The 21,806-nt window shown below is 49.6% G+C and overlaps 2 protein-coding genes across 3 annotated transcripts in view; one reads left to right on the plus strand and one right to left on the minus strand.

The window, feature by feature from the left end:
* Positions 1-5,599, minus strand: part of MPP3 (MAGUK p55 scaffold protein 3) — a 147,380-nt gene extending 141,781 nt beyond the window's left edge. The window contains exon 1 of the mRNA XM_019500484.2: positions 5,380-5,599. The gene's annotated coding sequence lies outside the window, so the exon portion shown is untranslated. The remainder of the gene's footprint in view (positions 1-5,379) is intronic.
* Positions 1-21,806, plus strand: part of LOC102566434 (G protein-activated inward rectifier potassium channel 1) — a 61,046-nt gene that overhangs the window by 10,332 nt on the left and 28,908 nt on the right. Inside the window, exon 1 of one of the 2 annotated variants that reach the window (XM_006268591.4) lies at positions 5,712-6,434. The exons of the other annotated variant lie outside the window; for it this stretch is intronic. Coding sequence (XP_006268653.2) covers positions 5,787-6,434 — 648 coding nt within the window. The 5' untranslated portion in view covers positions 5,712-5,786. Of the gene's footprint in view, positions 1-5,711; positions 6,435-21,806 lie in introns of those variants that run through there. 2 annotated transcript variants of the gene reach the window in all.

A 21,806-nucleotide genomic window follows, 5' to 3' on the forward strand; every position in this document is an offset into this window, starting at 1 on the left:
GAAGAAAATGAGATACAAAGGAGTCTGTGCTATGCATACTTTTGGAAAGCATGGCTCCTGTAATACCACAAAATGACTGAGGGCAATTAGGCAGACAAGGTTCCTTGGGTGAATTTGATATCTTTTATTAGACCAACCCAAATGGTTGGAAAATAGTTATTAAGCAAGCTTTTGGGTTCAAAAACCCTTCGTCAGGCTAAGGAAGCTTCAGCAGTTGGTGTGTGCTCTTCCTGGAAGGCAGCTAGGCATTCACATGGACATTTGTGAGAAGTAAAAAGAGATATAGTTGGATACAATAGTGGAGGATATGATGAAGGTAGCAAAACTGAATCCCAAGCAGCCTGAAAGACTCACGTTGGTCTAAATTCTGTTTCTCATTATATGTGTTTAAGTGGTGTGTTCTTAGCCAGTTTTTAGCATTTGAAAACAGTTTGGGATTTTATTTCCCCCTATGGCAAAATGGAATCAACCTGTGACTGCATTTGAAATAGAGAAGAATGGTGGTTTGCCCACTTTTAAGCCAGTAGTCAAGCACTTGCCCAGGAAAGCAGATCTTGTTTGTGGGGCTCTTTCCAGTGAGGGATGGATGTTGAATATGCATCCCCTGCTTCCTCACTGAATGCTCCAGACACCAGGCCATGGGATAGATCAGGGCTGTCCAACTTTGGCATAGCTGGGGGCTGCATGTGACACCAGCATGTGGCTCCCCCTCCCCACCCCCCTCGGATGCCCCACCCCAAATAGCATGCAGCTCCTCCACCTCCCTCTCTCATAAGCCGTGCCAATGGCGCACAGTCCCCTGCCTCCTGAGTAGTGCTCATAGCACATGCCCCCTACCACATAAGCTGTGTCAATCATGCGTGGACCTCTTCCCCTTGTCAAGAGGGCTGTGCAAGCCCTGCACAGATCCACAGGTTCTGCTTCACTGCAAGGCAGTTGGAGAGGCAGCTGCCACGCCCTGTGGGCCACTGCTCATGGACTGCATGCACCCCATAGACCACATGCTGGTCCTTCACAGGCTGCCAGCTGAACAGTCTTGGGATAGGTACTACTCAAATACCCCTCCTCTCTCTTGAAGCTTATCCAATATACCTTGCTATTTTCTATTCTTTGGATAAAATGGACAAGCAGCACTGGACTGGGAAATTCCTGTACCACTGGGGACAGGTACTCAGCCAGAAATCAAGGCTGCCACCCATCCAGGGGTAAAATTTATCTTATTGAGTCACACACCCTCAGGCTTAGGCTATTCCTCCTAGCCCTCTACTCCTTCACACTTAGCTTCCTGGTGGGCCAACTTCAAAAGGGGGGCTGGAAACAGCATGAGTAAAGATCTAGTCCATGGCATAGTGACTCGAGCACTTTTGCTAAAAAACTACGAGATGTAGGTTCAACCCCTGCTGAGGGTACTAGGCTATTTGGCTACAAGCTGAAAAGACCCACTCTGATTATTTTTCTGTGACATCTAGCACAGGCTAGTTGCAGTCTTTACTTGAAAAATATTTCAGGATTTGACTGGTCCTTTGTGAGTACCTGCGTAATTTTGTTTAGTCTGGCTGGAGTGCAGTCCTGTTGACTACGCTTAACAGACTAGAAGAACACTGCTAAATTCTAAAACCAAATCAGTTCCAAAAATTTTAGGTATGTGGCTAGGTGTCTACATTTAGACCAGGGTGCCAGGGCAGTTGAGAGATAAGGAGGTGTGAGAAAATAACAGGCTCAGGTTGGTCTTTGTCTGGCCACTAATCTGCCCCCACTGCCTGGCTCCTCTGCAAAGAGGTAAGCACTCAGATTCGTTTTTGAAATAGCTCACTGCTTAATTCCCAAATGTTATGGAGGAGTGTCTTGAATCCAGTGACTGGTGCCTTGAGCCTAAAAAGGTTGAGAACAATTGATTTAGATGCTGAAATGAAATTGGATTTAACTCTTTATTTTACAGTCAGTATTTTTAAGAAATGCTTGTGTTAATTATAGGCTCTTTGGGTAGATGCGATAGGTTTTATTAGACCAACTGGGTCATTGGAAATAGGTTCTTTGCAAGCTTTTGGGCACAATCACCCTTCTTCAGGCATAGGAAGTCTCTGCTATTCCGAGACTCTAAGGAAGGAAAGAAGCTAAAAGTGTGACAGGATGTCAGTGAGAATGTAAACAGGTGGAAATTAGGAAAACAAAAGGTAGAGCAAGGAAGGGGGGGGGAATGAAAGGGGAAAAAGCCAAAGGTGAGTAAGGGAGGCTGTACATTAGTAGATTTTCTAGGTAGAAAAGAGGCTGTCTGTGAAAAAGTAGCTGCAAATTAGGACGACAAAGGGCAGAATAAGGAGCCGGGGGAGAGGCAGAGAATAGTGTAAGAGGTCAGGTCTGGCAGGCACCTGGTACATCAGATGTTAGGCAGGTTGTAATGTGTCATAAATCCAAAGTCTACATTGAGTCCATGATTTTTTGTATCCAGTAGATTTATGACGTGAAGTTCGTACGCTCAACTACGAAAGGTGTTTTGTAAGTTCCCTTTGAGGATTAGAACTGAGACACCGGAGAGGGAATGATTGTCTTGTGAGAATTGTGTCCCCACAGGTAAATGGGTGTTCTTGTCTTTGATAGATTTATGGTGCACATTCATTTTGGTGCACAATTATTGTTTGATTTCTCCTACATATTTTCCATCAGGGCACTTGGTTCACTGGATGAGATATATAACATTTCTGGAGGTGCAGTTGTAAGATCCAGGAATTATGATGGTTTTGTTGTGAGGTGTAGTTATTGTGGGAGTGGTGGAGATGTGTTGACAGGTTTTGCATTTCTTGTCCTGGCATGTTCTGGATCCATTAGGTGTGGTTTGGGTTATAGGGAGTTTGCTTCTGGTGATGAGCAGGGATCTCAGTTTTCTATTTCCCATGGAAAAATTGAGTAAACCACAGATTTTACCTTTTACCAGAGGCAAACACAGATTTCTTGTTTTACCAGAGAAACCCACAGATTATGCAATTTTGCAATGATCTCCCTACAGGCTGGCAGAGCAGGAGGAAGGCAGTGAGACAGGGGGTGCCATGTGCATGTACACGGCGCTAGGGAGCCTGCAGAGAAGCTCCAGCAGGTAAGGGGTGGGGGAAGGGAGATGGGGATAGAGGCCCCTGTAGAGAGGGAGGGAGCTGGGCAGGGCTGGGGCTGCTACCCAGCCAGGTGGTGCTTGGAGTTGCAATGCATGGATGCAAAGCCCTAGCAGGGAGCAGCACAGGGCCATGGGTGGCTCATCTGGGGGGAGAGGGAGGGCCGACTCCCCACTGCCGCGTGCACTCTAGGTGGGCAGGGGGTACCTGAACCCCCCAGATCTATACATGGGGCAGGCGCAGGCTGCAAGCTCAGGCTCCTGCCCTGCTTCCCTTCCCCAGGGCCTCCGCAGCCCAGCCAGCACAACCTGGCACAGTAGGGAACAGCAGAGCCATGCAGGGATCTCCTTGCTACTGCAAGGTCTGTGCTGACCTTGCAATGCACAACCCTGTGCTGCTGCTCTCACTGCAGCCCAGCGTGCAGGAGGCTCATCACCAGGGCAGTACAGAGCTCGCAGCGGCGAGCAGCTTCTCTGCACAGCTCCACCGTTCCCTGGCACGCCAAGTCGTGCCCGCTGGGCTGTGAAGGCCCTGGGGGAGGGAAGCAGGGCAGCAGGGAACAGTGGGCCCATGTGGAGAAGCTGCTCACTGCTGCGAGCTCCACACTGCTTCTCTCCCCTGGGGCCTCCACAGCCCAGCAGGCATGACCTGGCGCAGCAGGGAGCAGCGGAGCTGCATGGAAAACCTGTTCACCTCTGCAAGCTCCATGCTGCCCTGGTGACACACCTCCTGCACACAGGGCTGCAGTGAGAGCAGCAGTGCAGGGCCACGCCCCTCAAAGCAGCGGCATGCACAGGAGGCGTGTTACCAGGGCAGTGCAGAGCTTGCAGTGGCGAGGAGATCCTTGCGCAGCCCTGCTGTTCGCTGCCACGCTGGCTCGTGCCCGCTGGGCTGCGGAGGCCCTGGGAGAGCCTGCGCCTGCCCTGCATACAGATCTGGGGGGCACAGGTCCCCTAAGAGTGTGCACTGTGGCAGGGAGCTGCTCCACCGAAGCCTGCAGCAGGGGGGGAGCGGGGGCAGGGGGCTGCGGACCTGGGTCTGAAGCCCTGGCAGCGGGGCCCCCTCCAGCAGGGCTGGGGGAGAAGGGGCTGTGGGTGGTGGGCAAGGGGCACCAGCAAGGCTGTGGGGAATATGGGGGGGGAGTAAGAGGCATGAGCACAGCTGGGGGGGGAGGGGGGCGTGGGGGACCTTTAATTTTAATCACAGATTTTGGGGGGTTTGTTATAGAATTTGTGGGTTTTTTAGTGGAGAATGCATCTTTTTTATCAGGGAAAACAAGGATCCCTGGTGATGAGGTTAGTGAGGTTTGGTGCTTGTTTGAAAGCTAGGATGGGTAGTTCTGCAAAGATCTCTGTAAGAATTGGGTATTCTTCTAGTATGGATTGCAATTGTTTGAGGATTTTCCGTGTAGGTTCTAGGGAAGGGTCATACTTAATAGTGTGCGATTTGTGGGGATTTTCTTTTTGTACTGCAGCAAATTTTCATGTGATATCCGGGTGGCTCTTTCAAAAGTGCAATCTCTCTCTCTCAGTTCTTGTTGCAGTGGTGACTTGGGGGTTGATGTATAGGGGATGCACGGGGGTGCATGTGCACCCCCTGAGAGCACTGGTGCACTCCCTGGCAGCCAGCGTTCCCCGCTTAGGCGGGAGGCAGGGAGGGCAGGAGGGAGTGCTAGTGCCCCTGCTGAGGGTTCTGGCCAGGGAGTGGGAGTATCAGAAGTGCCCCGGCACTTCCGGATCAGCATGATTGGTTGTGGGGACACTCCCACCCCCCGGTCAGCACAGTCAGCTGCAGGGGGACCCCCCCCCCCCCCGTCACTGGCTGGCCACTGGGGGGGCAAGTGCCCCCCCCCCAACTCAGGACTTGCCCATGTCTTATTGGGTGAAGGCCCTTTTGAGATGTGCGAGGCGGCGCTCATGGGTATTCTCCTGGGTGCAAACTTGGTGGTATCAGACAGTCCGGCTGTCAATTATAGCTTTCTTGGTGCTCATGATAAAACTTTTGAAAATGCATCAACCATTCAGTGAACCGGGGTCACAACTTCATCAAGCCCTGCGGAAAACGAAGCATGGAAATGATGCCGCCCAGCGCCATCATCACTCACACAACTGACCGCCAGATTCAAACGCTCGTGCTTTGTGACAAGCTACCCCCAGCCTCGCATGAAGAAAAGGCAGGGTGGAGGCAAAGGGAAGACACCGTCCTGTGATGCACGGCTCCCCTCTCAAGCCAAGCCGCACCTGAAGCTTCTTGAGACAGGCCTGCACATACCCACCTCGGTTTGAACCGCCTTCCAAGCCGCGGCAGGTGCCCTCGGGCAGGCGCCGAGACGCCTCGAGGGGCCGGGACGCCTTCGTCGCGTGGGCGGCCGGCTCGCAGCGCGCGTCCCCGGGGCCGGGATGACTCACCGCGCTGCTCACTCCGCTCCTCTCGCGCAGCCGGCGCGGGCGCGGGCTCGGGCGGCGCGAGGAGACCGTCTCCCGCGCCAGGTCCCCGGAGGCGGCGCCGGGGCCGCTCGCTGCTCCCGCGCCCAGGCGCTGCAGCCAGCCCCGGGCCCCCCCGCCGCGGCGCCGGCGAGTCGCTGGGCGCCAGCCGTGGGGGCGGGCGCGGGCTGGGGCTCCTCCCCGCCCCGCGCGCTCCGGTCCCGGGGCCGCCCGGCGGGTGCGGGTGCAGACGGGCGGGATGTCGGCGGCGCGCAGAAAGTTGGGCGAGGAGTACGAGGCGGCGGGGGGGGCGCGGCGGGGCCGGCGGCAGCGCCAGCGCTTCGTGGACAAGAACGGGCGCTGCAACGTGCAGCACGGCAACCTGGGCGGCGAGAGCAGCCGCTACCTCTCCGACCTCTTCACCACGCTGGTGGACCTCAAGTGGCGCTGGAACCTGCTCATCTTCCTGCTGACCTACACGGTGGCCTGGCTCGTCATGGCCTCCATGTGGTGGGGCATCGCCTACCTCCGCGGCGACCTGCACCGCGCGCACGACGCGGGCTACAGCCCCTGCGTGGCCAATGTGTACAACTTCCCGTCTGCCTTCCTCTTCTTCATCGAGACCGAGGCCACCATCGGATACGGGCACCGCTACATCACCGAGCGCTGCCCCGAGGGCATCGTGCTCTTCCTCTTCCAGTCGCTGCTCGGCTCCATCGTGGACGCCTTCCTCATCGGCTGCATGTTCATCAAGATGTCCCAGCCCAAGAAGCGGGCCGAGACGCTCGTGTTCAGCCGCGCCGCCGTCATCTCGCGGCGGGACGGCAAGCTCTGCCTCATGTTCCGCGTGGGCAACCTGCGCAACAGCCACATGGTGTCCGCCCAGATCCGCTGCAAGCTCATCAAGGTGAGGGGCGGCGGGGCACGGCCGTGCTCTGCCTCTCCCCGGGCCGCTGCGACCTGCTGCAGAGCTGGAGGGAGGGGAAGGGGAAGGGAAAGGGGCGACTCCTGCCGGCCGGTCCCGGCGCCCCGCTCCCCGCGGACACCCCGCCGCTTGCCCCCGGGGCCAGGGAGGCTGCTTGCTTCTCCTCTTCCCCCCTGGCTAGAAATAAACGCACCAGCCAGCAGCTCCGTCCTCGGCTGGGTGTTGTGACACTGGCTGAGCAGCACTTCGGGGACGAAGGCATCGGCGGGGGTGGCAGGGAAAAGAGGAGCTGTTACTTAACTAGCAGCTGCTTGGAAATAAGGACGTGGCTGGAAACTGAGGTGCGTTTCAATTCTAACGGGGTCGAAGTGAGTGTGGTAAAGAAAGCACCAGAGACTCTTCCTGCTTCGGGCCAACGATTTTAGTAAACCAACTTGGTCTAATAAGGAAGATCAGCTTCATCTCCTCTGCCTATGTCCTTAGATCAGGGATTGGCAACGTGTTTGGGCAGAGTGCCAAAAACACCCACAATTTCAACATGTAAGATGTTGGCGTGCCAAGGGTAGATGGCGGGCGAGCGACGAAGGGCCTGATCCTTGTTGTGGCCACGTAGCCCCGGCCTCTTCCCCGCCATCCACCCAGAGGCACACATGCCAAGCAAAAAGTCTTCAAGTGCCCTGCTCTGGCACCCGTGCCAGGGGTTGCCTACCACTGCCTTAGATCAATAGGGCTACAACCTACAGCCCTTTTCCTGCTTCACGCACCTTGTTTCCCCCAGATCTCAGTTCTGATCGTCCCTTTAAGCATTTTCCTGCCCCTGCCTTATATCTCAATAGCTCATTCTATTTTCCTAAGGAACCGAATTTTTTTGATGCACAAAAATAAGGTGAAAGTACAACTCAGGCAGAGGCTGTCTCTGGCAAGTGTTTTGCTGGTGAATGTATTGGAATTTTCCATTTGAAAAGTTTTTGATGCTGAAATTCATAGAGAGGCACACACTTAGGACTGTGCTGTCACTAAACCCCCAACAACCAGCACTAATAGGGAGTGAATCCTTTTGATTCTAAATAAAGGATAAGCCTACACTATTTTATGAACATCAGCTGTTGTAAATTTAACAGGATCTTAAAGATGTTTTTTCTGTTCCATCTAGCAGTTATCATCTTTTGAGGGACACTTCTAATAAGCTTAATCCAAAAAAAAAAAGGGAGGTGAATTGCCTTGGAACTACTTTGATTGTCAGAACCCAGGGTTCAACAGGGGCAGCAATTGATATTTGAGTGGGCGTTTTGTATTGCCCAGACTCTAACAATGCAATAGGCTAGACTCAGCAATGTTCTGAGTTCTTTGTTCACTCCTCATTAGACAAATCCTCCCTTTTTGGTAAGGTCCAGCAATATGCAGTTCCATGATAAAGACAGATTTCTGTATTTGTAGTGTTTTATAGCACTCTGCACCTGAACACAAATTAATGAATATATTCAGTTTCTGAATATAATTATTTGGAGAGTGTTAGGAAATGTTTTCTGGAAGTTTATGCCCAGTTGGTTTATGGTTTGAGCTATGACAGTAGGTACGTTTCTTCAGCTGGAAACCTGCTTGCTGACTTTCACATTTCACTGGTAATCATGGGCAGATCCAGACCATGGCGGGGCGGGGATGGATGCTCCTGCAGCCCCTCGGCTGGCAGAGAACACGGAGAAGCCTTGCAGGGAGCAAGTGCATAAAGGAGCTGGCTTGATTTGGGGACGGGGTAGTCCCACAGCCTCTCTTGCCATGCTCCAGCTAGGAGCTGTGGGAGGCAGCTTTGCAGGGAGCTGGGATGGGCTGGGGACAGTGCATGGGTTCCTCCTTCCAGTGACTGTTCCCTGCCAGCTCCTATTGCCCACATGTATCCAGGGGAAGGCACTGGAAGGAGAAATGCGCATGCTGCCACTGCTGTCCCCAGCTGAACTGGGCTCCCTTCATAGCTCTTCCCTGTAGCCTGTGGCTGGAGCAGGGCAACAGTGACTGGGGGGGCTTCCTGTGGGCCCATATCAGCCCCGGGCAGCGGCAGTGGCAGACAGGTGCTGGGAGGAGAAACCTATTCCCCACTAGCAGGGATCACAACAGGGGAATGGCAAAGAGGAGGTATAGGAAGAAGAAACCTGCCCACTCACTACCAATGCTGTCCACTGCCAAGCCTGATACCCCACATGGCTGCAACCAGTGGGTGGAGCGGGGCAGGAGTGGCTATGGGGTTCCTTCTGTGCCCAGGTCACCGAGGGACAGCGGTGATGGCAGAAGAGGGGTATGACTGCACTGCTGCACCACCTGAATCTGCCCCTTGTTGGTAGTGCATGCAATAGCTTCATTGCCTTTTCACTTTGCATTCTTCTGGAATTAATTTCACTAGGACAGTGATTCTCAAATTGTTTAGACTCAAGGCACCTCCATATTTTTTCTCAATTCAGTGGCACTCCACTTACATAGGGATTTAAATAGGCAGGAGAGCAGCTTTAAGTTATGGTTAGAATTTCATATGAGACCTATTAAGGGGGTCCATGGAGGGCTGTATTGCATCAGTGAATTTCTCAGCTGCATTTGGTCATGAGCATGGATCCAGGTTTTCCCTTCACTGTGGAAAAATGCAGATTTTTCTCATTTAAAGGAGAAAAACGCAGATTTCCCCTTTAAAGGAAATAAACACGGGAAACCATGGGTTTCCTTTTGCAGGCTGGCAGCCTTCCAGCCTGCAAGAAGCTGCTTGGGGGTGGGAAGAGCAGGGAGGGCTATTGGAGGTAGGGGGTGCCATGTGCATGTTGGTGCTGTGGGAAGATGTCTGAGCAAGGGGGTCTGAGGCAGTGCTCGCTGGTGCCGGTGAGCCCAGCTCCATGCTGTTGCCAGCAGGGCCTGGCTAGAGATTCCTGCCCCTGCAGTGGCCCAGGCCAGAGCCGTGTTTGGCTTAATGCCATTGCTGTGGAGCACAGCACTGGTCATACCCGCGGCACCCCAGCCCCAGCTGCTGGTGCGGGGCAGCATATAGTGCCCCAGCCACTGCCTGTGCTTCTGTGTGAGGTATGGTATATGCCCCTCACGCTGGAGGCTATCCCTGCTATGTCCCCACAGATCATCATCCTGTGAGGCCAGGTGGGGCGGGGAGCAGCTGGGGGCCCCCTCTAGCACAGCTGAGGGGCCAGGGGGCTGTGGGTCCAGAGCAAGGGGCAGTGGCATAGGCAGGGCATATCAGAACTGCTCAGCACCACAAAGCAGTGGAGGGGGACCGCTGCAGCCAGACCTGCCTCCTGGTGAGTGAAGGGGGTAGAGAGAGCTCTAATTTTCCATGATCAAAAAACCAAAGTCAAATGCCAAAATATAGAGGTATTTAGAATTGATTTTATTATAATGATTGAGGCAGTGGTAGGCTTCCAAATTGCTTTAACACTATAAATATATCAACAAAACATTGTGTTCAGCTTTATATAGAGTAGGGGCTTTTCATTTTAATCATGGAAAAATGCGGATTTTGGGGGTTTTAATCAAGTAATTTGGGAATTTTTTATCAGCGAATTTGGGATTTTTAAACAGAGAAAACATCCCTAGTCATGAGCTATTTTGGGAGCAGTGTGGACTCCTTACAGACCTTTTCAGAATTGGGGAGCTTTCTTAGTTGGTGGCTTTTCTCCCTCGGTGACCCCACCTGATTTTGTGTACTGATGAGCATAGGTGGGTCGAGGATTCACTAAAAGGGAATGTGGAATGTGGCATGCTGCTCCTCTGATGATGGGGAAATGGAGGTGAAGCATGGCTGGAGCCATGGGCGATTGGTACCTCCTGAGTCTTGGGGGGCACCAGTGACCGATTGGGGGGGGGGAGTCCCCCAGAAGCCAATCACCAACCCCGGAAGCGCCGCCAGCAAAGCTGGAAGTGCCCTTCCCCCACCAGTCTCAGGGGAGCTTCTCTCAGCACCCCCACTCCCCGGCCAGTGAGGACCAATCTCAGGGGGGGCACATGCCCCCCTACGTGTTGCCTGTGGGTGGAGCCCTTGTGTCAGTGGATGACACCAGGAAGCAGGCACAGGAAGGTGGACCTGCCCACTGCTGCTGTCCCCAGTTGATCTGGACATGGGAAAACCCAAGAGCTGCTCCTCTCACCTCATGGGGCTTCATGGAAAGTGAGGTGGCTGTGGGGAGCAGCTGCTGGCAGAATGCTGGGCTCAGCTGTCAGAGGGTGGGTTTCTTCTTCCTGTGTCCCCTGCAGGCACAGTGGCTCCAGCTACAGAGAAAGGGTGCACAAGTTGCTGGGCTCATCCAGAGACAGCCACAATAGTGGAAGGGAGGGTACAGCCATATCATGACACTTCATGATGAAGACGTGCTAAACTGTCTCCATGAACCTGAGGTGGGAAGGACCCTATATCCTCTGTGTCAAGACACATGATTGCCTGTGCTAAACCTCATAGTCACAAGTCATCCAAAGTGTAATACTGACTTCTAATTTATTGGATGAATGCAAAAAAAGAAGGCATCATCAAAATTAATTGAAGTGTTGGCAATATTAACATGTATAAAGGAAGCCAGGGCTTGAATAAAACCACCCAAAGAGACAATTTTAAAAAGTCAGAACCACCAACATAGAAATCCTCAGAAAGCTGTAAAAGCCGCATGCATGACAGCTTTTGAAAAAAATGTTTGACAAGAGTTTTTGAGAAAGAAGGTATTCTGTTTGGAGTGCTGGGTGGAGAGAATCTTATAGCTCAATCAGTTCAGAAAGATGCATAAATAGACGGTTGTTCAGTTTTTAGAATAAGGAAATAATGTAGTAAATTAATCTATTCAAGGATGCCCTCCTGCTGTTTTTTGGAGAAACTTTGTTTTGCAGGTTTGATATGCAGAATCAATCATAATATTTAGATGACTTTATAATGTTAAATATAAAAGGAAGTATTTTTCATGAATTGTATAGCTTCCTTGTAGAACTTGTTGCCATATAATGTCATTGAAACAAATAACATAGCAAAATTTGAACAATTTAATAGGTATATGGATACAAGGTTAATAATTACCAAGATTTGTTAAAGAAAGAAAATCACTTCTGAGTGGTTATTATGAGACTTTCATGTGGGCAGATAATCACCAGTGCCTACTATGGGCAAAATCCTGTGCAGAACTTAATGCTAGTCACTGTTAGAGATAGAATGCTTGACTAGACTAAATGGAATATGAATGTGATTCAGCATGGCAACTGTGTTCTTATGACAATATTAATTTAACAAAAGGTCTAGAGGAGTCTTGCTCTAACTATGCCCTAAAGAACAAGACAGCAAATGTGCACTGTAGTGTAGTAGCGTAGGATGAAGCATTGTCATGCCACGCTATTTTTCATTTATTCCATTATACCACATTGCTTAGCATTTAGATATTTGGGATAGAGGGCATGGAATTCTTGCATGAACACTTTCCTCTTAGAGCTCTGTAGTATACTTAAATTGTTAAATGATCATTTTTCTCATATCATCAGATCTCTTATTTACATAAGAAAACTGTTTGTCAGCAATCACTATTATAGGTCACTGGAGACAAGATGATAGATTAGTGAATTTGTAGTATGAGAAAATGTTTGTGCATTAGCCACTGTTTTCAGATCTGTTGAGCCTCTCAGTGGTGAAGTGCTGTGTTCTGCCAGGTCTGGCACCCTATAAATTAATCTATATCTATGAAAGCCATGTCAACTAATGTTAACATTTTTCAATAATGCTTTTAAATCTGAAATGTACGGGACACTTGTTCATTGGCAGTCCCTCAATACAAGGATGACAGTCTTTCAGTAAACAGGGAAGTCATCAGTGAGTCCATAGATGGCCGAGGAGGCCAATCTGTGATCTGCACGTTTGGTTACAGATTTGGTAAATAATTCTGGGAGGAAGAAGTAGATCCTGGTGATATTGGATCATGGTTCTTTCCTTCGGTCTTTCTTGTCTATCCATGTCTGTTGTGAGGTGAATATGCTTGAAATGATAGAGGCCTTATCCATCGTAGTATCATTGGGAATGATTTAGTGCTTAAGTCTCCTAGGTATTAATGTTAATATCACATTTTTTCAGACTGGCTTTCAAAGTGACCTTTAATTTCTCCGCTTGCTCACCTCTGGAATGGCGACCATTGGTGAGTTGGGAGCATATAGGATCTATTTTGGGAGCCAGGTATCAGGCATCCTTATGATGTCCTGTCCAGCTTCTTGCTAGATCTGTATAAACTTGGCTTCAGTGCTGGTGGTATTTCCTTGAAACAGAACACTGGCTTTCATTTTTCTGTCCTTCCAATTGATACAGAAGATTTTCCAAAGACATCACTCAAGGTAATGTTCCAAAGCTTTCAGGTGTTTCCAATGTGTTATCCAAGTGGCATACCCATACTACAGGATGTGACAACAACCTGGTAGGTGAGAAGTTTGGCTTGGGTCCTGATGTCGTCATAATCAGAAGCACTCAAAGTCAGTCCTGGCAGATTTTATCTGGTGTTCTAGACCATCATGTATGTTTTTTTGGGAAAGATACCTACTCAAGTAGAGCAAATACACAGCATTCTCCAAGGACTGTCTTCTGCTTCTAATATGTGGAAAAGCAGCTAGCTGGTTTGAGAGAGTGGAGGGTTGGTAAAAGTATACTGGTTTTTGTGAAGTTGACAGTGAGTGCATCTACATATGCTATTAATGCTATAAAGTGGCCCCTTAGTGTTGGAGCTGACCGGGAGCAAATTTGCTCCATGTCAGCATCTACATGTGTAGATACTGTAGTAGATACTGTGCAGTTAGTTTACTACTTGTATTAACAGGTAATAGCTAACTGCACAGTAGAGTAATTTACTGTGCAGTGAATGGTGCGCACCTGTTGACGGTGACACTTTTATTGTGCATTGATCAGTCTACTGCATAGTAAAGCATCTCGTGTAGACATACTCAGTGAGTCCAAGCTTTACAAAAGCAATCAGGAAGTACCTGGAGCTCTCTAATTGAGTGGACACACACAATACAATCATCAGCATATTTAGTAATGAAGGTGTTAGTTGCTTTGGATTTTGGAATGTGACTAGTTGATGATAAAGAGATTCCCATCCATGAGATGTCCTGGATGCTGACTCTAGATGGAAGTCTGTCGGTAATTAGATGCAGAAAAGCTGCAATATAGATGGTCAAGAGTGTTGATGCAATCATACACTTTTGCTTGCCTCCAGTTCTAGCAGTAAAGGGGTCTTTTTCGTGCCATTGTGTAGGATGGTTGTTATCATGTCTTTGTGAAGAATCTGATAATGGTAACAAATTTTGGCAGGCATCCAGATCTCATCTGGATCTTCCACAAGGCCTGTTGATTGATTTTGATAGGACACTAGAAGCATTCAAGCTGTGGCCACAATTACAGTATTAACCCTGAGGGTTTTGTTCATGTGTATTTCTCTTGGATCATCTTCAAATGTAATTTAATACGAGTTTGAACTTATATAAGTGATTATATTTTTTAAAAATAACTAGGCTGATTGTACTGAAATGGTCATAAAAGCTTCTATGATTTAATATGCAGTGAAACATGATTCATAGATTCATAGATGCTAGGGTTGGAAGGGACCTCAATAGATCATTGAGTCCGACCCCCTGCATATGCACGAAAGAGTGCTGGGTTCAGATGACCCCAGCTAGATGCTTATCTAACCTCCTCTTGAAGACCCCCAGGGTAGGGGAGAGCACCACCTCCCTTGGGAGCACATTCCAGACCTTGGCCACTTGAACTGTGAAGAAGTTCTTCCTAATGTCTAGTCTAAATCTGCTCTCTGCTAGCTTGTGGCCATTGTTTCTTGTAACCCCCGGGGGCGCCTTGGTGAATAAAACCTCACCAATTCCCTTCTGTGTCCCCGTGATGAACTTATAGGCAGCCACAAGGTCGCCTCTCAACCTTCTCTTGCGGAGGCTGAAGAGGTCCAGGTGCCCCAGTCTCTCCTCATAGGGCTTGGCCTGCAAGCCTTTAACCATACCAGTGGCCCTTCTCTGGACCGTCTCCAGGTTATCCACATCCCTCTTGAAGTGTGGCGCCCAAAACTGAACGCAGTATTCCAACTGCGGTCTGACCACTGCCCGATAGAGGGGAAGTATCACCTCCTTGGTTCTGTTCGTCTTGCATCTGCTTATGCATGATAAAGTGCCATTAGCTTTCCTGATGACTTCATCACACTGACGACTCATGTTCATCTTGGAGTCCACTAGGACTCCAAGATCCCTTTCCGCTTCCGTTCCACCAAGCAGGTCATTCCCTAGGCAGTAGGTATGCTGGACATTTTTCCTCCCTAGGTGCAACACTTTGCATTTCTCCTTGTTGAATTGCATTCTGTTGTTTTCCGCCCATATGTCCAACCTGTCCAGGTCTGCTTGTAGTTGTTCCCTGCCCCCCGGCGTGTCCACTTCTCCCCACAGTTTTGTGTCATCTGCAAACTTGGACAGAGTACACTTCACTCCCTCATCCAAGTCGCTGATGAAGATATTGAAGAGTATCGGTCCAAGGACCGAGCCCTGCGGGACCCCACTGCCCACACCCTTCCAGGTCAATACTGACCCATCCACTACGACTCTCTGGGTGTGACCCTCTAGCCAATTCGCCACCCACCGGACTGTGTAGTCATCCAAGTCACAGCCTCTTAACTTGTTCACCAGTATGGGGTGGGATACCATATCGAAGGCCTTCCTGAAGTCTAAGTATACGACATCAACCCCTACTCCTGCGTCCAGGCGTTTTGTAACCTGGTCATAAAAAGAGACTAGATTAGTCAGGCATGATCTACCTGCTACGAACCCATGCTGGTTTCCCCTCAGCATAATTTGTCCTGCTGGGCTCTCGCAAATGTGAGCCTTGATAATTTTTTCGAAGACTTTGCCTTGGATGGAGGTGAGACTGACTGGCCTATAGTTGCTCAGGTCCTCGTTCCTCCCCTTCTTGAAAATGGGGACCACATTGGCCCTTTTCCAGTCCTCCAGGACCTGGCCCGTGCACCATGAGTGTTCAAATATTACCGCCAGTGGCTGTGCAATGACATCAGGCAGTGCCTTCAGTACCCTTGGATGGAGCTCATCCGGGCCTGCTGACTTAAAGACATCCAGTTCTTCCAAGTGACTTTGCACCATCTCAGGGTCTGTGCATGGTAGTCTGGCGCCTTGCTGCTGCTTCTCTACAATCCCAGTGAGAGCCTTGTCCTGCCCCTCACTTAGGAACACTGAGGCAAAGAACTCGTTGAGGAGTTCAGCCTTGTCCCCCCTGTCCATCACCAATTGCTTCTGCCCATTTACGAGGGGTCCTATTCTACCCTGGGCCTTCCTTTTACTCCCTATATATCTAAAAACAATTTTTTGTTATCCTTTACTTGGGATGCCATCCTCAGCTCCATGGTAGCTTTGGCCCGTCTAACTGCCTCCCTACAAGATGATGGAAACCTACAGCAGGATTCTGTTCTACCTATTTGGCACAAGAATGGACTTATGCACCTAAATGCAGTTTATTCCAAATTATTCCTGCCTGAGCCTTTGAATAACTGTTGATACAAAAAGTGGGTAGGTCCTCCTCCTCACTGCAGCTCAGTCTTAAGGGTAAGCTGGCAGTGATTTTAAAAAGTCTGGATGACAGAGAAGCACCAGAGTCATCCCTTCCTGCTGCATAGGGGGTTGGCTCATCTGGGGATAGGGACAATGACAGCAGGGATGGATGGGCATTCCTCTTCCCCTGTTCTGTTACCAGGCAGGTTGGGGGGAAATTTCTCTCCCTGTTGCTGCTGTCTCCTCCCCAGCTGACCCCAGGCCCTGCTCAGCCCAGCTGGCTCTGGAACTTCCCTGACCCCCAACCATGGAGGAGGCAGCAGCGGCATGTGGGGGAGGGGGAGGAAGAGGAGAGGAGAGGGCCACCTCTGAGCAGGGAGGGGGTATTTTCAGCTACTTTATGACTTCAAAAACTCCCCAATGGCTCCCCCATCATGGTCTGCCCACACTAATGGGGCAAAAGAGGCTGGAAGCAAGGGGTGCAGCCACCTTTGTGGTGTTGGTTTCTGCTCCCACACCCTCTTTGGGACACCCTAGATCTGCCCTGATCCTGTCTTTTTTCCCTGCTGCTGAATTCAGGCGGCAGGAGAGGAAGGATGAACGGCAGTATTGCTTACCCCCTGGGCTCTGGAATCTTGCAAAATCAGGAACTCCAGCCAGAGCCTGTGTTGACCAACCTGGGAGCTCAGAGCTGTCAGAGAGCTCACTAGGATCCAGGATTGCAGTGAGGGTGTGCAGCTGCACACCTTTGGCAGTGTGTTACAAGCACGGTAAAGAGAACTTGTTGTGCATGTGCCACACAGTCAAAGGGACTGTAGCCATTCACCCCAATCCTGGATCTACCTATGGCGGGGCCCAGTACCAGCACCCAAACAGCAGAGGATCTCAAGAGCCCTGAAAGCACTGTCTGCACGATGTGGAAGGGCCCCTGGGCCTCTGCTTGCATTTCACCTTTGAAAGTTTGGGAATGTAGACATTTTCTGGACAATGGGAGCAAGGCTGTGACCCCCTACCTCACTGTAATTCCAGCACAGGGCCACTGCCAGGATTCAGGGTGCACAAGGGCTGTGTTGTCTTACAAAGAGGGATTGTGGAGCCCAACCTTGTTTCTCCAGCTTTGCTGCTGGCTGCTGGTCAGGAGCTGCTCATAGCTTGAACTCAGACATAACTAAATGATAAGAGCATCTCTCCTTTTCCTTCCACAAGGGTGTCATGGTAACACAGAAAGCCCATTTCAAATAGAGGGTTCAAACCAAATATTATTGTCACTATTATTTCCTTTCCTGCTTCTGCCTCCATTCCTGAAACCTGCTGTACCAACTCAACCCATTTACAGCCCTCAACCAGCTTGCCCAAAAGCTAACCAACAGACTTGTCTTTTGCACAGTATCTGGTAAACCAGACAACCATTTCTCTGCTTAGATCATGCCAGAGCACGGTGCACTTTGTCACCTAACACAGTTCAAATTTGACTACCCAATGAGACAAAAAGCAGATGTCTGGAATCTGGTACTTACACCTAATGCCTATAGCTAATGCTGCCTAGGCCTTGATTGGAAGCAGCACAAAACAACACATAAGTAAAGTTGATGTTGATCAACAAAAGATCTGTTACCAATAAACAAAAAATCCACAAGCTCATCTGCAAAGAATATTTTGATACCCTCTGCAGCAGTGAGACCTGACTGAAGGGCTACTCAAGCCCTGTGCTAGCTCACTGTTTCCCCTGAAACTGCTTGGCTCATTGCCGAACCTGAGAGAAGAATACAAGCAGCACTATGCTTATTTTCAAACATCATATCAGAGAGAGTTAAGACAACTTAATTCACATTTGTTCACCTGACCAAAGTCAGAATGGACAGGTTTTATGCTCCTTTACAGACCATCACAGATGGAAGGATTAATGAAGGAATTTACTGATATCATATCAGCAGTTGTGATTAAATGTGTCTTATTGTCCTGGGAGATTTCAGTATGTGTACATTACTGACAAGGAGGCAGCTGCAAATATAGCTCATTTGCGTCCCTAGGATTTTCACAGGTTATCTCTAGTTCAGCGCATTCAGCTGGTCAGACATTGGATTCAGTCTTCAGTTTGGATATCCAAGTCATTGTCTTGGACAGACCATCACCTCATCAAGGCAGTGGTTTGAGACCTTTAGCCTCCCAGGCAACAAAGACTTACCAGATTTATCATTCAAAACTCATGGGTTTCAAGAAATGTGAAAGCCTGCAAAAAAGACAACATCGCTATTCATACTGGAAAAGGAATCAAGGTTACGGTGTATCATTATTGCATCGCTCTACAAAGATCTATTTTCTTTCAAGTCTTTTAGATATTGACACGGAGCCCCTAGGTGAATTAGACAGCATGGGATTAAGTGACAGGAATATGTAGAAAATACACAGATCTAGCATGTATGATCATTTTCTTACCACCAAGCTGAATGAGGCCAGCTCATGGTTGAAGAACAGCTAGCTGAAGCTGAACCTGAGCAAGACAGAGGTGATGATGGTGAGCAAAGGAAAGTATTCTGGAGAGTCAGCAGCCATGGTCCAGTATTCTGTGGTTAAAGGTGTCTGAATCAACAACTATTCAGCTCAGTCCATAGCTTCTGCTCTTACACAGCAAACCAGAAATTATCTGAATATTTTGTTAGAAGATGGAAGGCAGCACAGTATGGTTATACCTGGGCACGAGGGCTAAGTACAGATAGTCAAAAAGCCCAAGGCTGAATCAATTCAGTCTTTGCAAGTTAGTCTAAGCTGCAAAGATTAAACTGAGAAACAACTGGATGCACATTTACCTTTGATTCAGGAAACACAGCCACATGCCTGCAGTGGCTCAGGCCAGAAATCAGGGGGTGCTAGAGCACAGCACTTACTTTCCTTGCTGCCCCTGAGGTCTCTGGGATTTGCAGACCAGACTTACAGTAGCAGAACTCTGCAGGGTTGCTCATCACTTTCTCTTCCTGCTTCCAGGTGCCTGTGGAATTTATAGTCTACGGTTGTAGCCAGCAGTAACTTTCAGTAAGTTTAGCAGGGCAGGGCAGCTCTGTACTCAGGGGAAGTGGGGTTTCACCCCCCCCTCCCTGACTCCAGACCCCAGCCAGGGTTTGCTTTGGAAGGGAGGCAGCCCCTGCTTCTCTATCTCCTTTTTTCTCCCTCTCCCCTCCCCCCCGGCCCCGCCCCACCCCACCCCACCCCTTCTCTGCTAGACCAGACAGCACAGCCCAGCCCAGGGATGGAGAGCATGCTGGGATGCTGGGGGACTCTGATTTAGCTTGAACCAGGAAGGGGCCTGGGACAGAAGTTTCATAAACCAGTTTAACCCAAATCAGTTAAGTTTGATATTACTTTCAGCCAGGTTTATCTTAAGCCAGTTTCAGCCATTTTGAAACTGGTTTATGTGCACTGAGCTTTTGTTCTGTTACAGGTTTAAACCAGTTGCTGATCACTTAAACCGGTTTATGTGTAACTTCTGTCCGTAGCCCATGTGTTCATTGCTTAGAAAATTTCAGCTTGCACAGAACTGTAGCACGTATCCTCAGTAACACAGAGAGATATAAGCACTTCAGACGTTCTCCATTCTCCCACGCAGATTTCCCACAGAATTTCAGATCCAGTTCAAAGTAACCAGCAAAAAGAGAGCTAGCAAACAGAATATAAACAGGGGAGTTCATAGACAGTATGTAGTGTAGTGGTCATGAGTTTCACTTGTTTTCTTTCTTTGGGTGCACACATGCATGCATGTTTTGTGTACTGGAGTTCTGTTTTTCTCCTTTGCACGGGTATCTTTTCTCTCTCTCTCTCTCTCTCTCTCTCGAACACAGGATAGCAACTCTGGTATGCATGTGAAAGTTTCCAAGCAAGATAAGAAATGAAGGTGATAGGATGTGTAAGATGCAGCATGTATATTATCCTTGCATCAGTGCCAAATGGCTGGTACATGTGCATGAACTGCTGCCTGATGTTATATTGGAGGAGAAAATTAAAGGGCTGGACATGTAACTACAAGAAAATGTTGGAGCTTGGATAGAAATTTGAACAGGTGATGGAAGAAAGGAGATGTGAGGGTGTGCATACAAATGAGAAGCCTTGGATGCCTGCTAAGCTTGATAATCTCATGGACAGTTTTTCTGAAGAGGAGGGGAACCCAAGGAGGATTGTGAATGTTAGAATTAAGTAACAGAAGTGACTAGCTAGCAGAAGTGAAGTAAACTAGAGGAATTGGTTTAGTGTACTGAGGGATGAAGAGGAGACATAGGTGAGATCTGACAGTGGGATGTCATGCATGGGCCAATCCCAAAACAGGTGGGGGAAGGAAGAAGGGATGAACGCAGTCTAAAAGTGACCTCAGCCCAGGAAAAAGAAAGGAAATGGCAAGGGAGATCATGTGTTTGATGGGCAGAAGGAGAGTGAAAGGAAAAATGTTACTGAGATGTGAAAACTAGGAAAAGACAGTTCTGTATTACCAGATTCACTCTTGAGGTGAGTAGACAGACCAGTTACAAGGGAAAACAGGAGAGTTGTCTATCACAACTGAAAAATGTGAGATGTAGTCCTGAGGCTGAAGATACCGATAGGAACAAAGTTTGCTTTCACTCTATTGGGTAGTTATATGCATGCCAGCAGTTTTCTGGTATGCAGATTGTTAATGTCTGATGAGAAGTGTTCTTGGCACTTGATCAGGGTTGAAATAAGTATAGCTAGGTCTATGCTCTCCCCTGGGTCTTTGTCACGCTTGTGGGCTTTATTGGTTGCTGCATTGGCTGAAATTCCATCATGCCCCCCTCCCCCCCCCAACTGCTTCCCACTCCCTTTTCTGATTCCTGTGTTGGGTTTTTTAAGCCTTCCTCAGAGGTACTGGGTGTTGGTATTAGCCAAGGCTGGGTATTTTGACTGGTGTGTGGCAGTGCTCCTGCTAGGACTCAAAGCCAGAGATTCCTGGCTAGTGGGTCTTGCCCCTCTGCTCAGGGTCAGCCCAGTCGCCATATTTGGGGTCAGGAAGGACTTTTACCCCCTGGTCAGACTGGTACAGTGTGTGGGGTTTTTGCCTTCCTCTGTAGCAGGGGGTATGGCCCTCCACTTGGAATCTCTTGAGCCCATATAAGCAAGCTTTTACAGAAGCAGGATTTTGGCTGGCGTGGTCCCACTGCTTTACCTGTGGCAGATTAAGGTGTTATGTCTTGTGTTGTGTTAAGGGTGTGTTAGGATTGATAGTAGTTTTGCTAAGAGGTTCGGTCAGGGCAGGCAAAATCTGGCCTGTGGGCCGGATCCGGCCTGCCAGGTGATACCATCTGGCCCGTGGGGCCCTTCTGTAAGCCAAAAGAATGATCATGGGCCCAAGCCCTCCCTACCCCTCTGAAAGCTGAAGTACAGCTCCAGTTGCTAAGCAACCTACCCCCACCCCAACCTGGCCTGACCCACTCCCAGCCTCAAGGTAGGGGGTGCAAGAGACAAGAAGTTTCTGCCTGGCAGAGGCTGTTGCCTGGTGACCCTGTGGCTGTTTCCCAGCCCTTCCTTGCTGGGAGACTGGAAATTCAGGTAAGGGCCCACCAGGCCAGGGACTCCCACTGTGGGAAAGGGAGTGCGAGGAACTACATACTATGAGGCCAGGCTGGGCTGGCCCTACACACTGCAGAAGTTGCACACTGTGGTGCTGGCTTGGGCTGGCCCTGCTGGATGCCACCATGTGCAGCCAGGCACTTGGCCGGGAGCATGGGAGCTGCATGCTGTGGGGCCAGGTGGGGCTGGCTCTGTACCCTGCCACCACATGTAGCCAGGGTCTTGGGCAGGAGCTGT

The sequence above is a fragment of the Alligator mississippiensis genome, chromosome 4, assembly GCF_030867095.1.
Source record: "Alligator mississippiensis isolate rAllMis1 chromosome 4, rAllMis1, whole genome shotgun sequence".
Lineage (NCBI taxonomy): Eukaryota > Metazoa > Chordata > Crocodylia > Alligatoridae > Alligator > Alligator mississippiensis.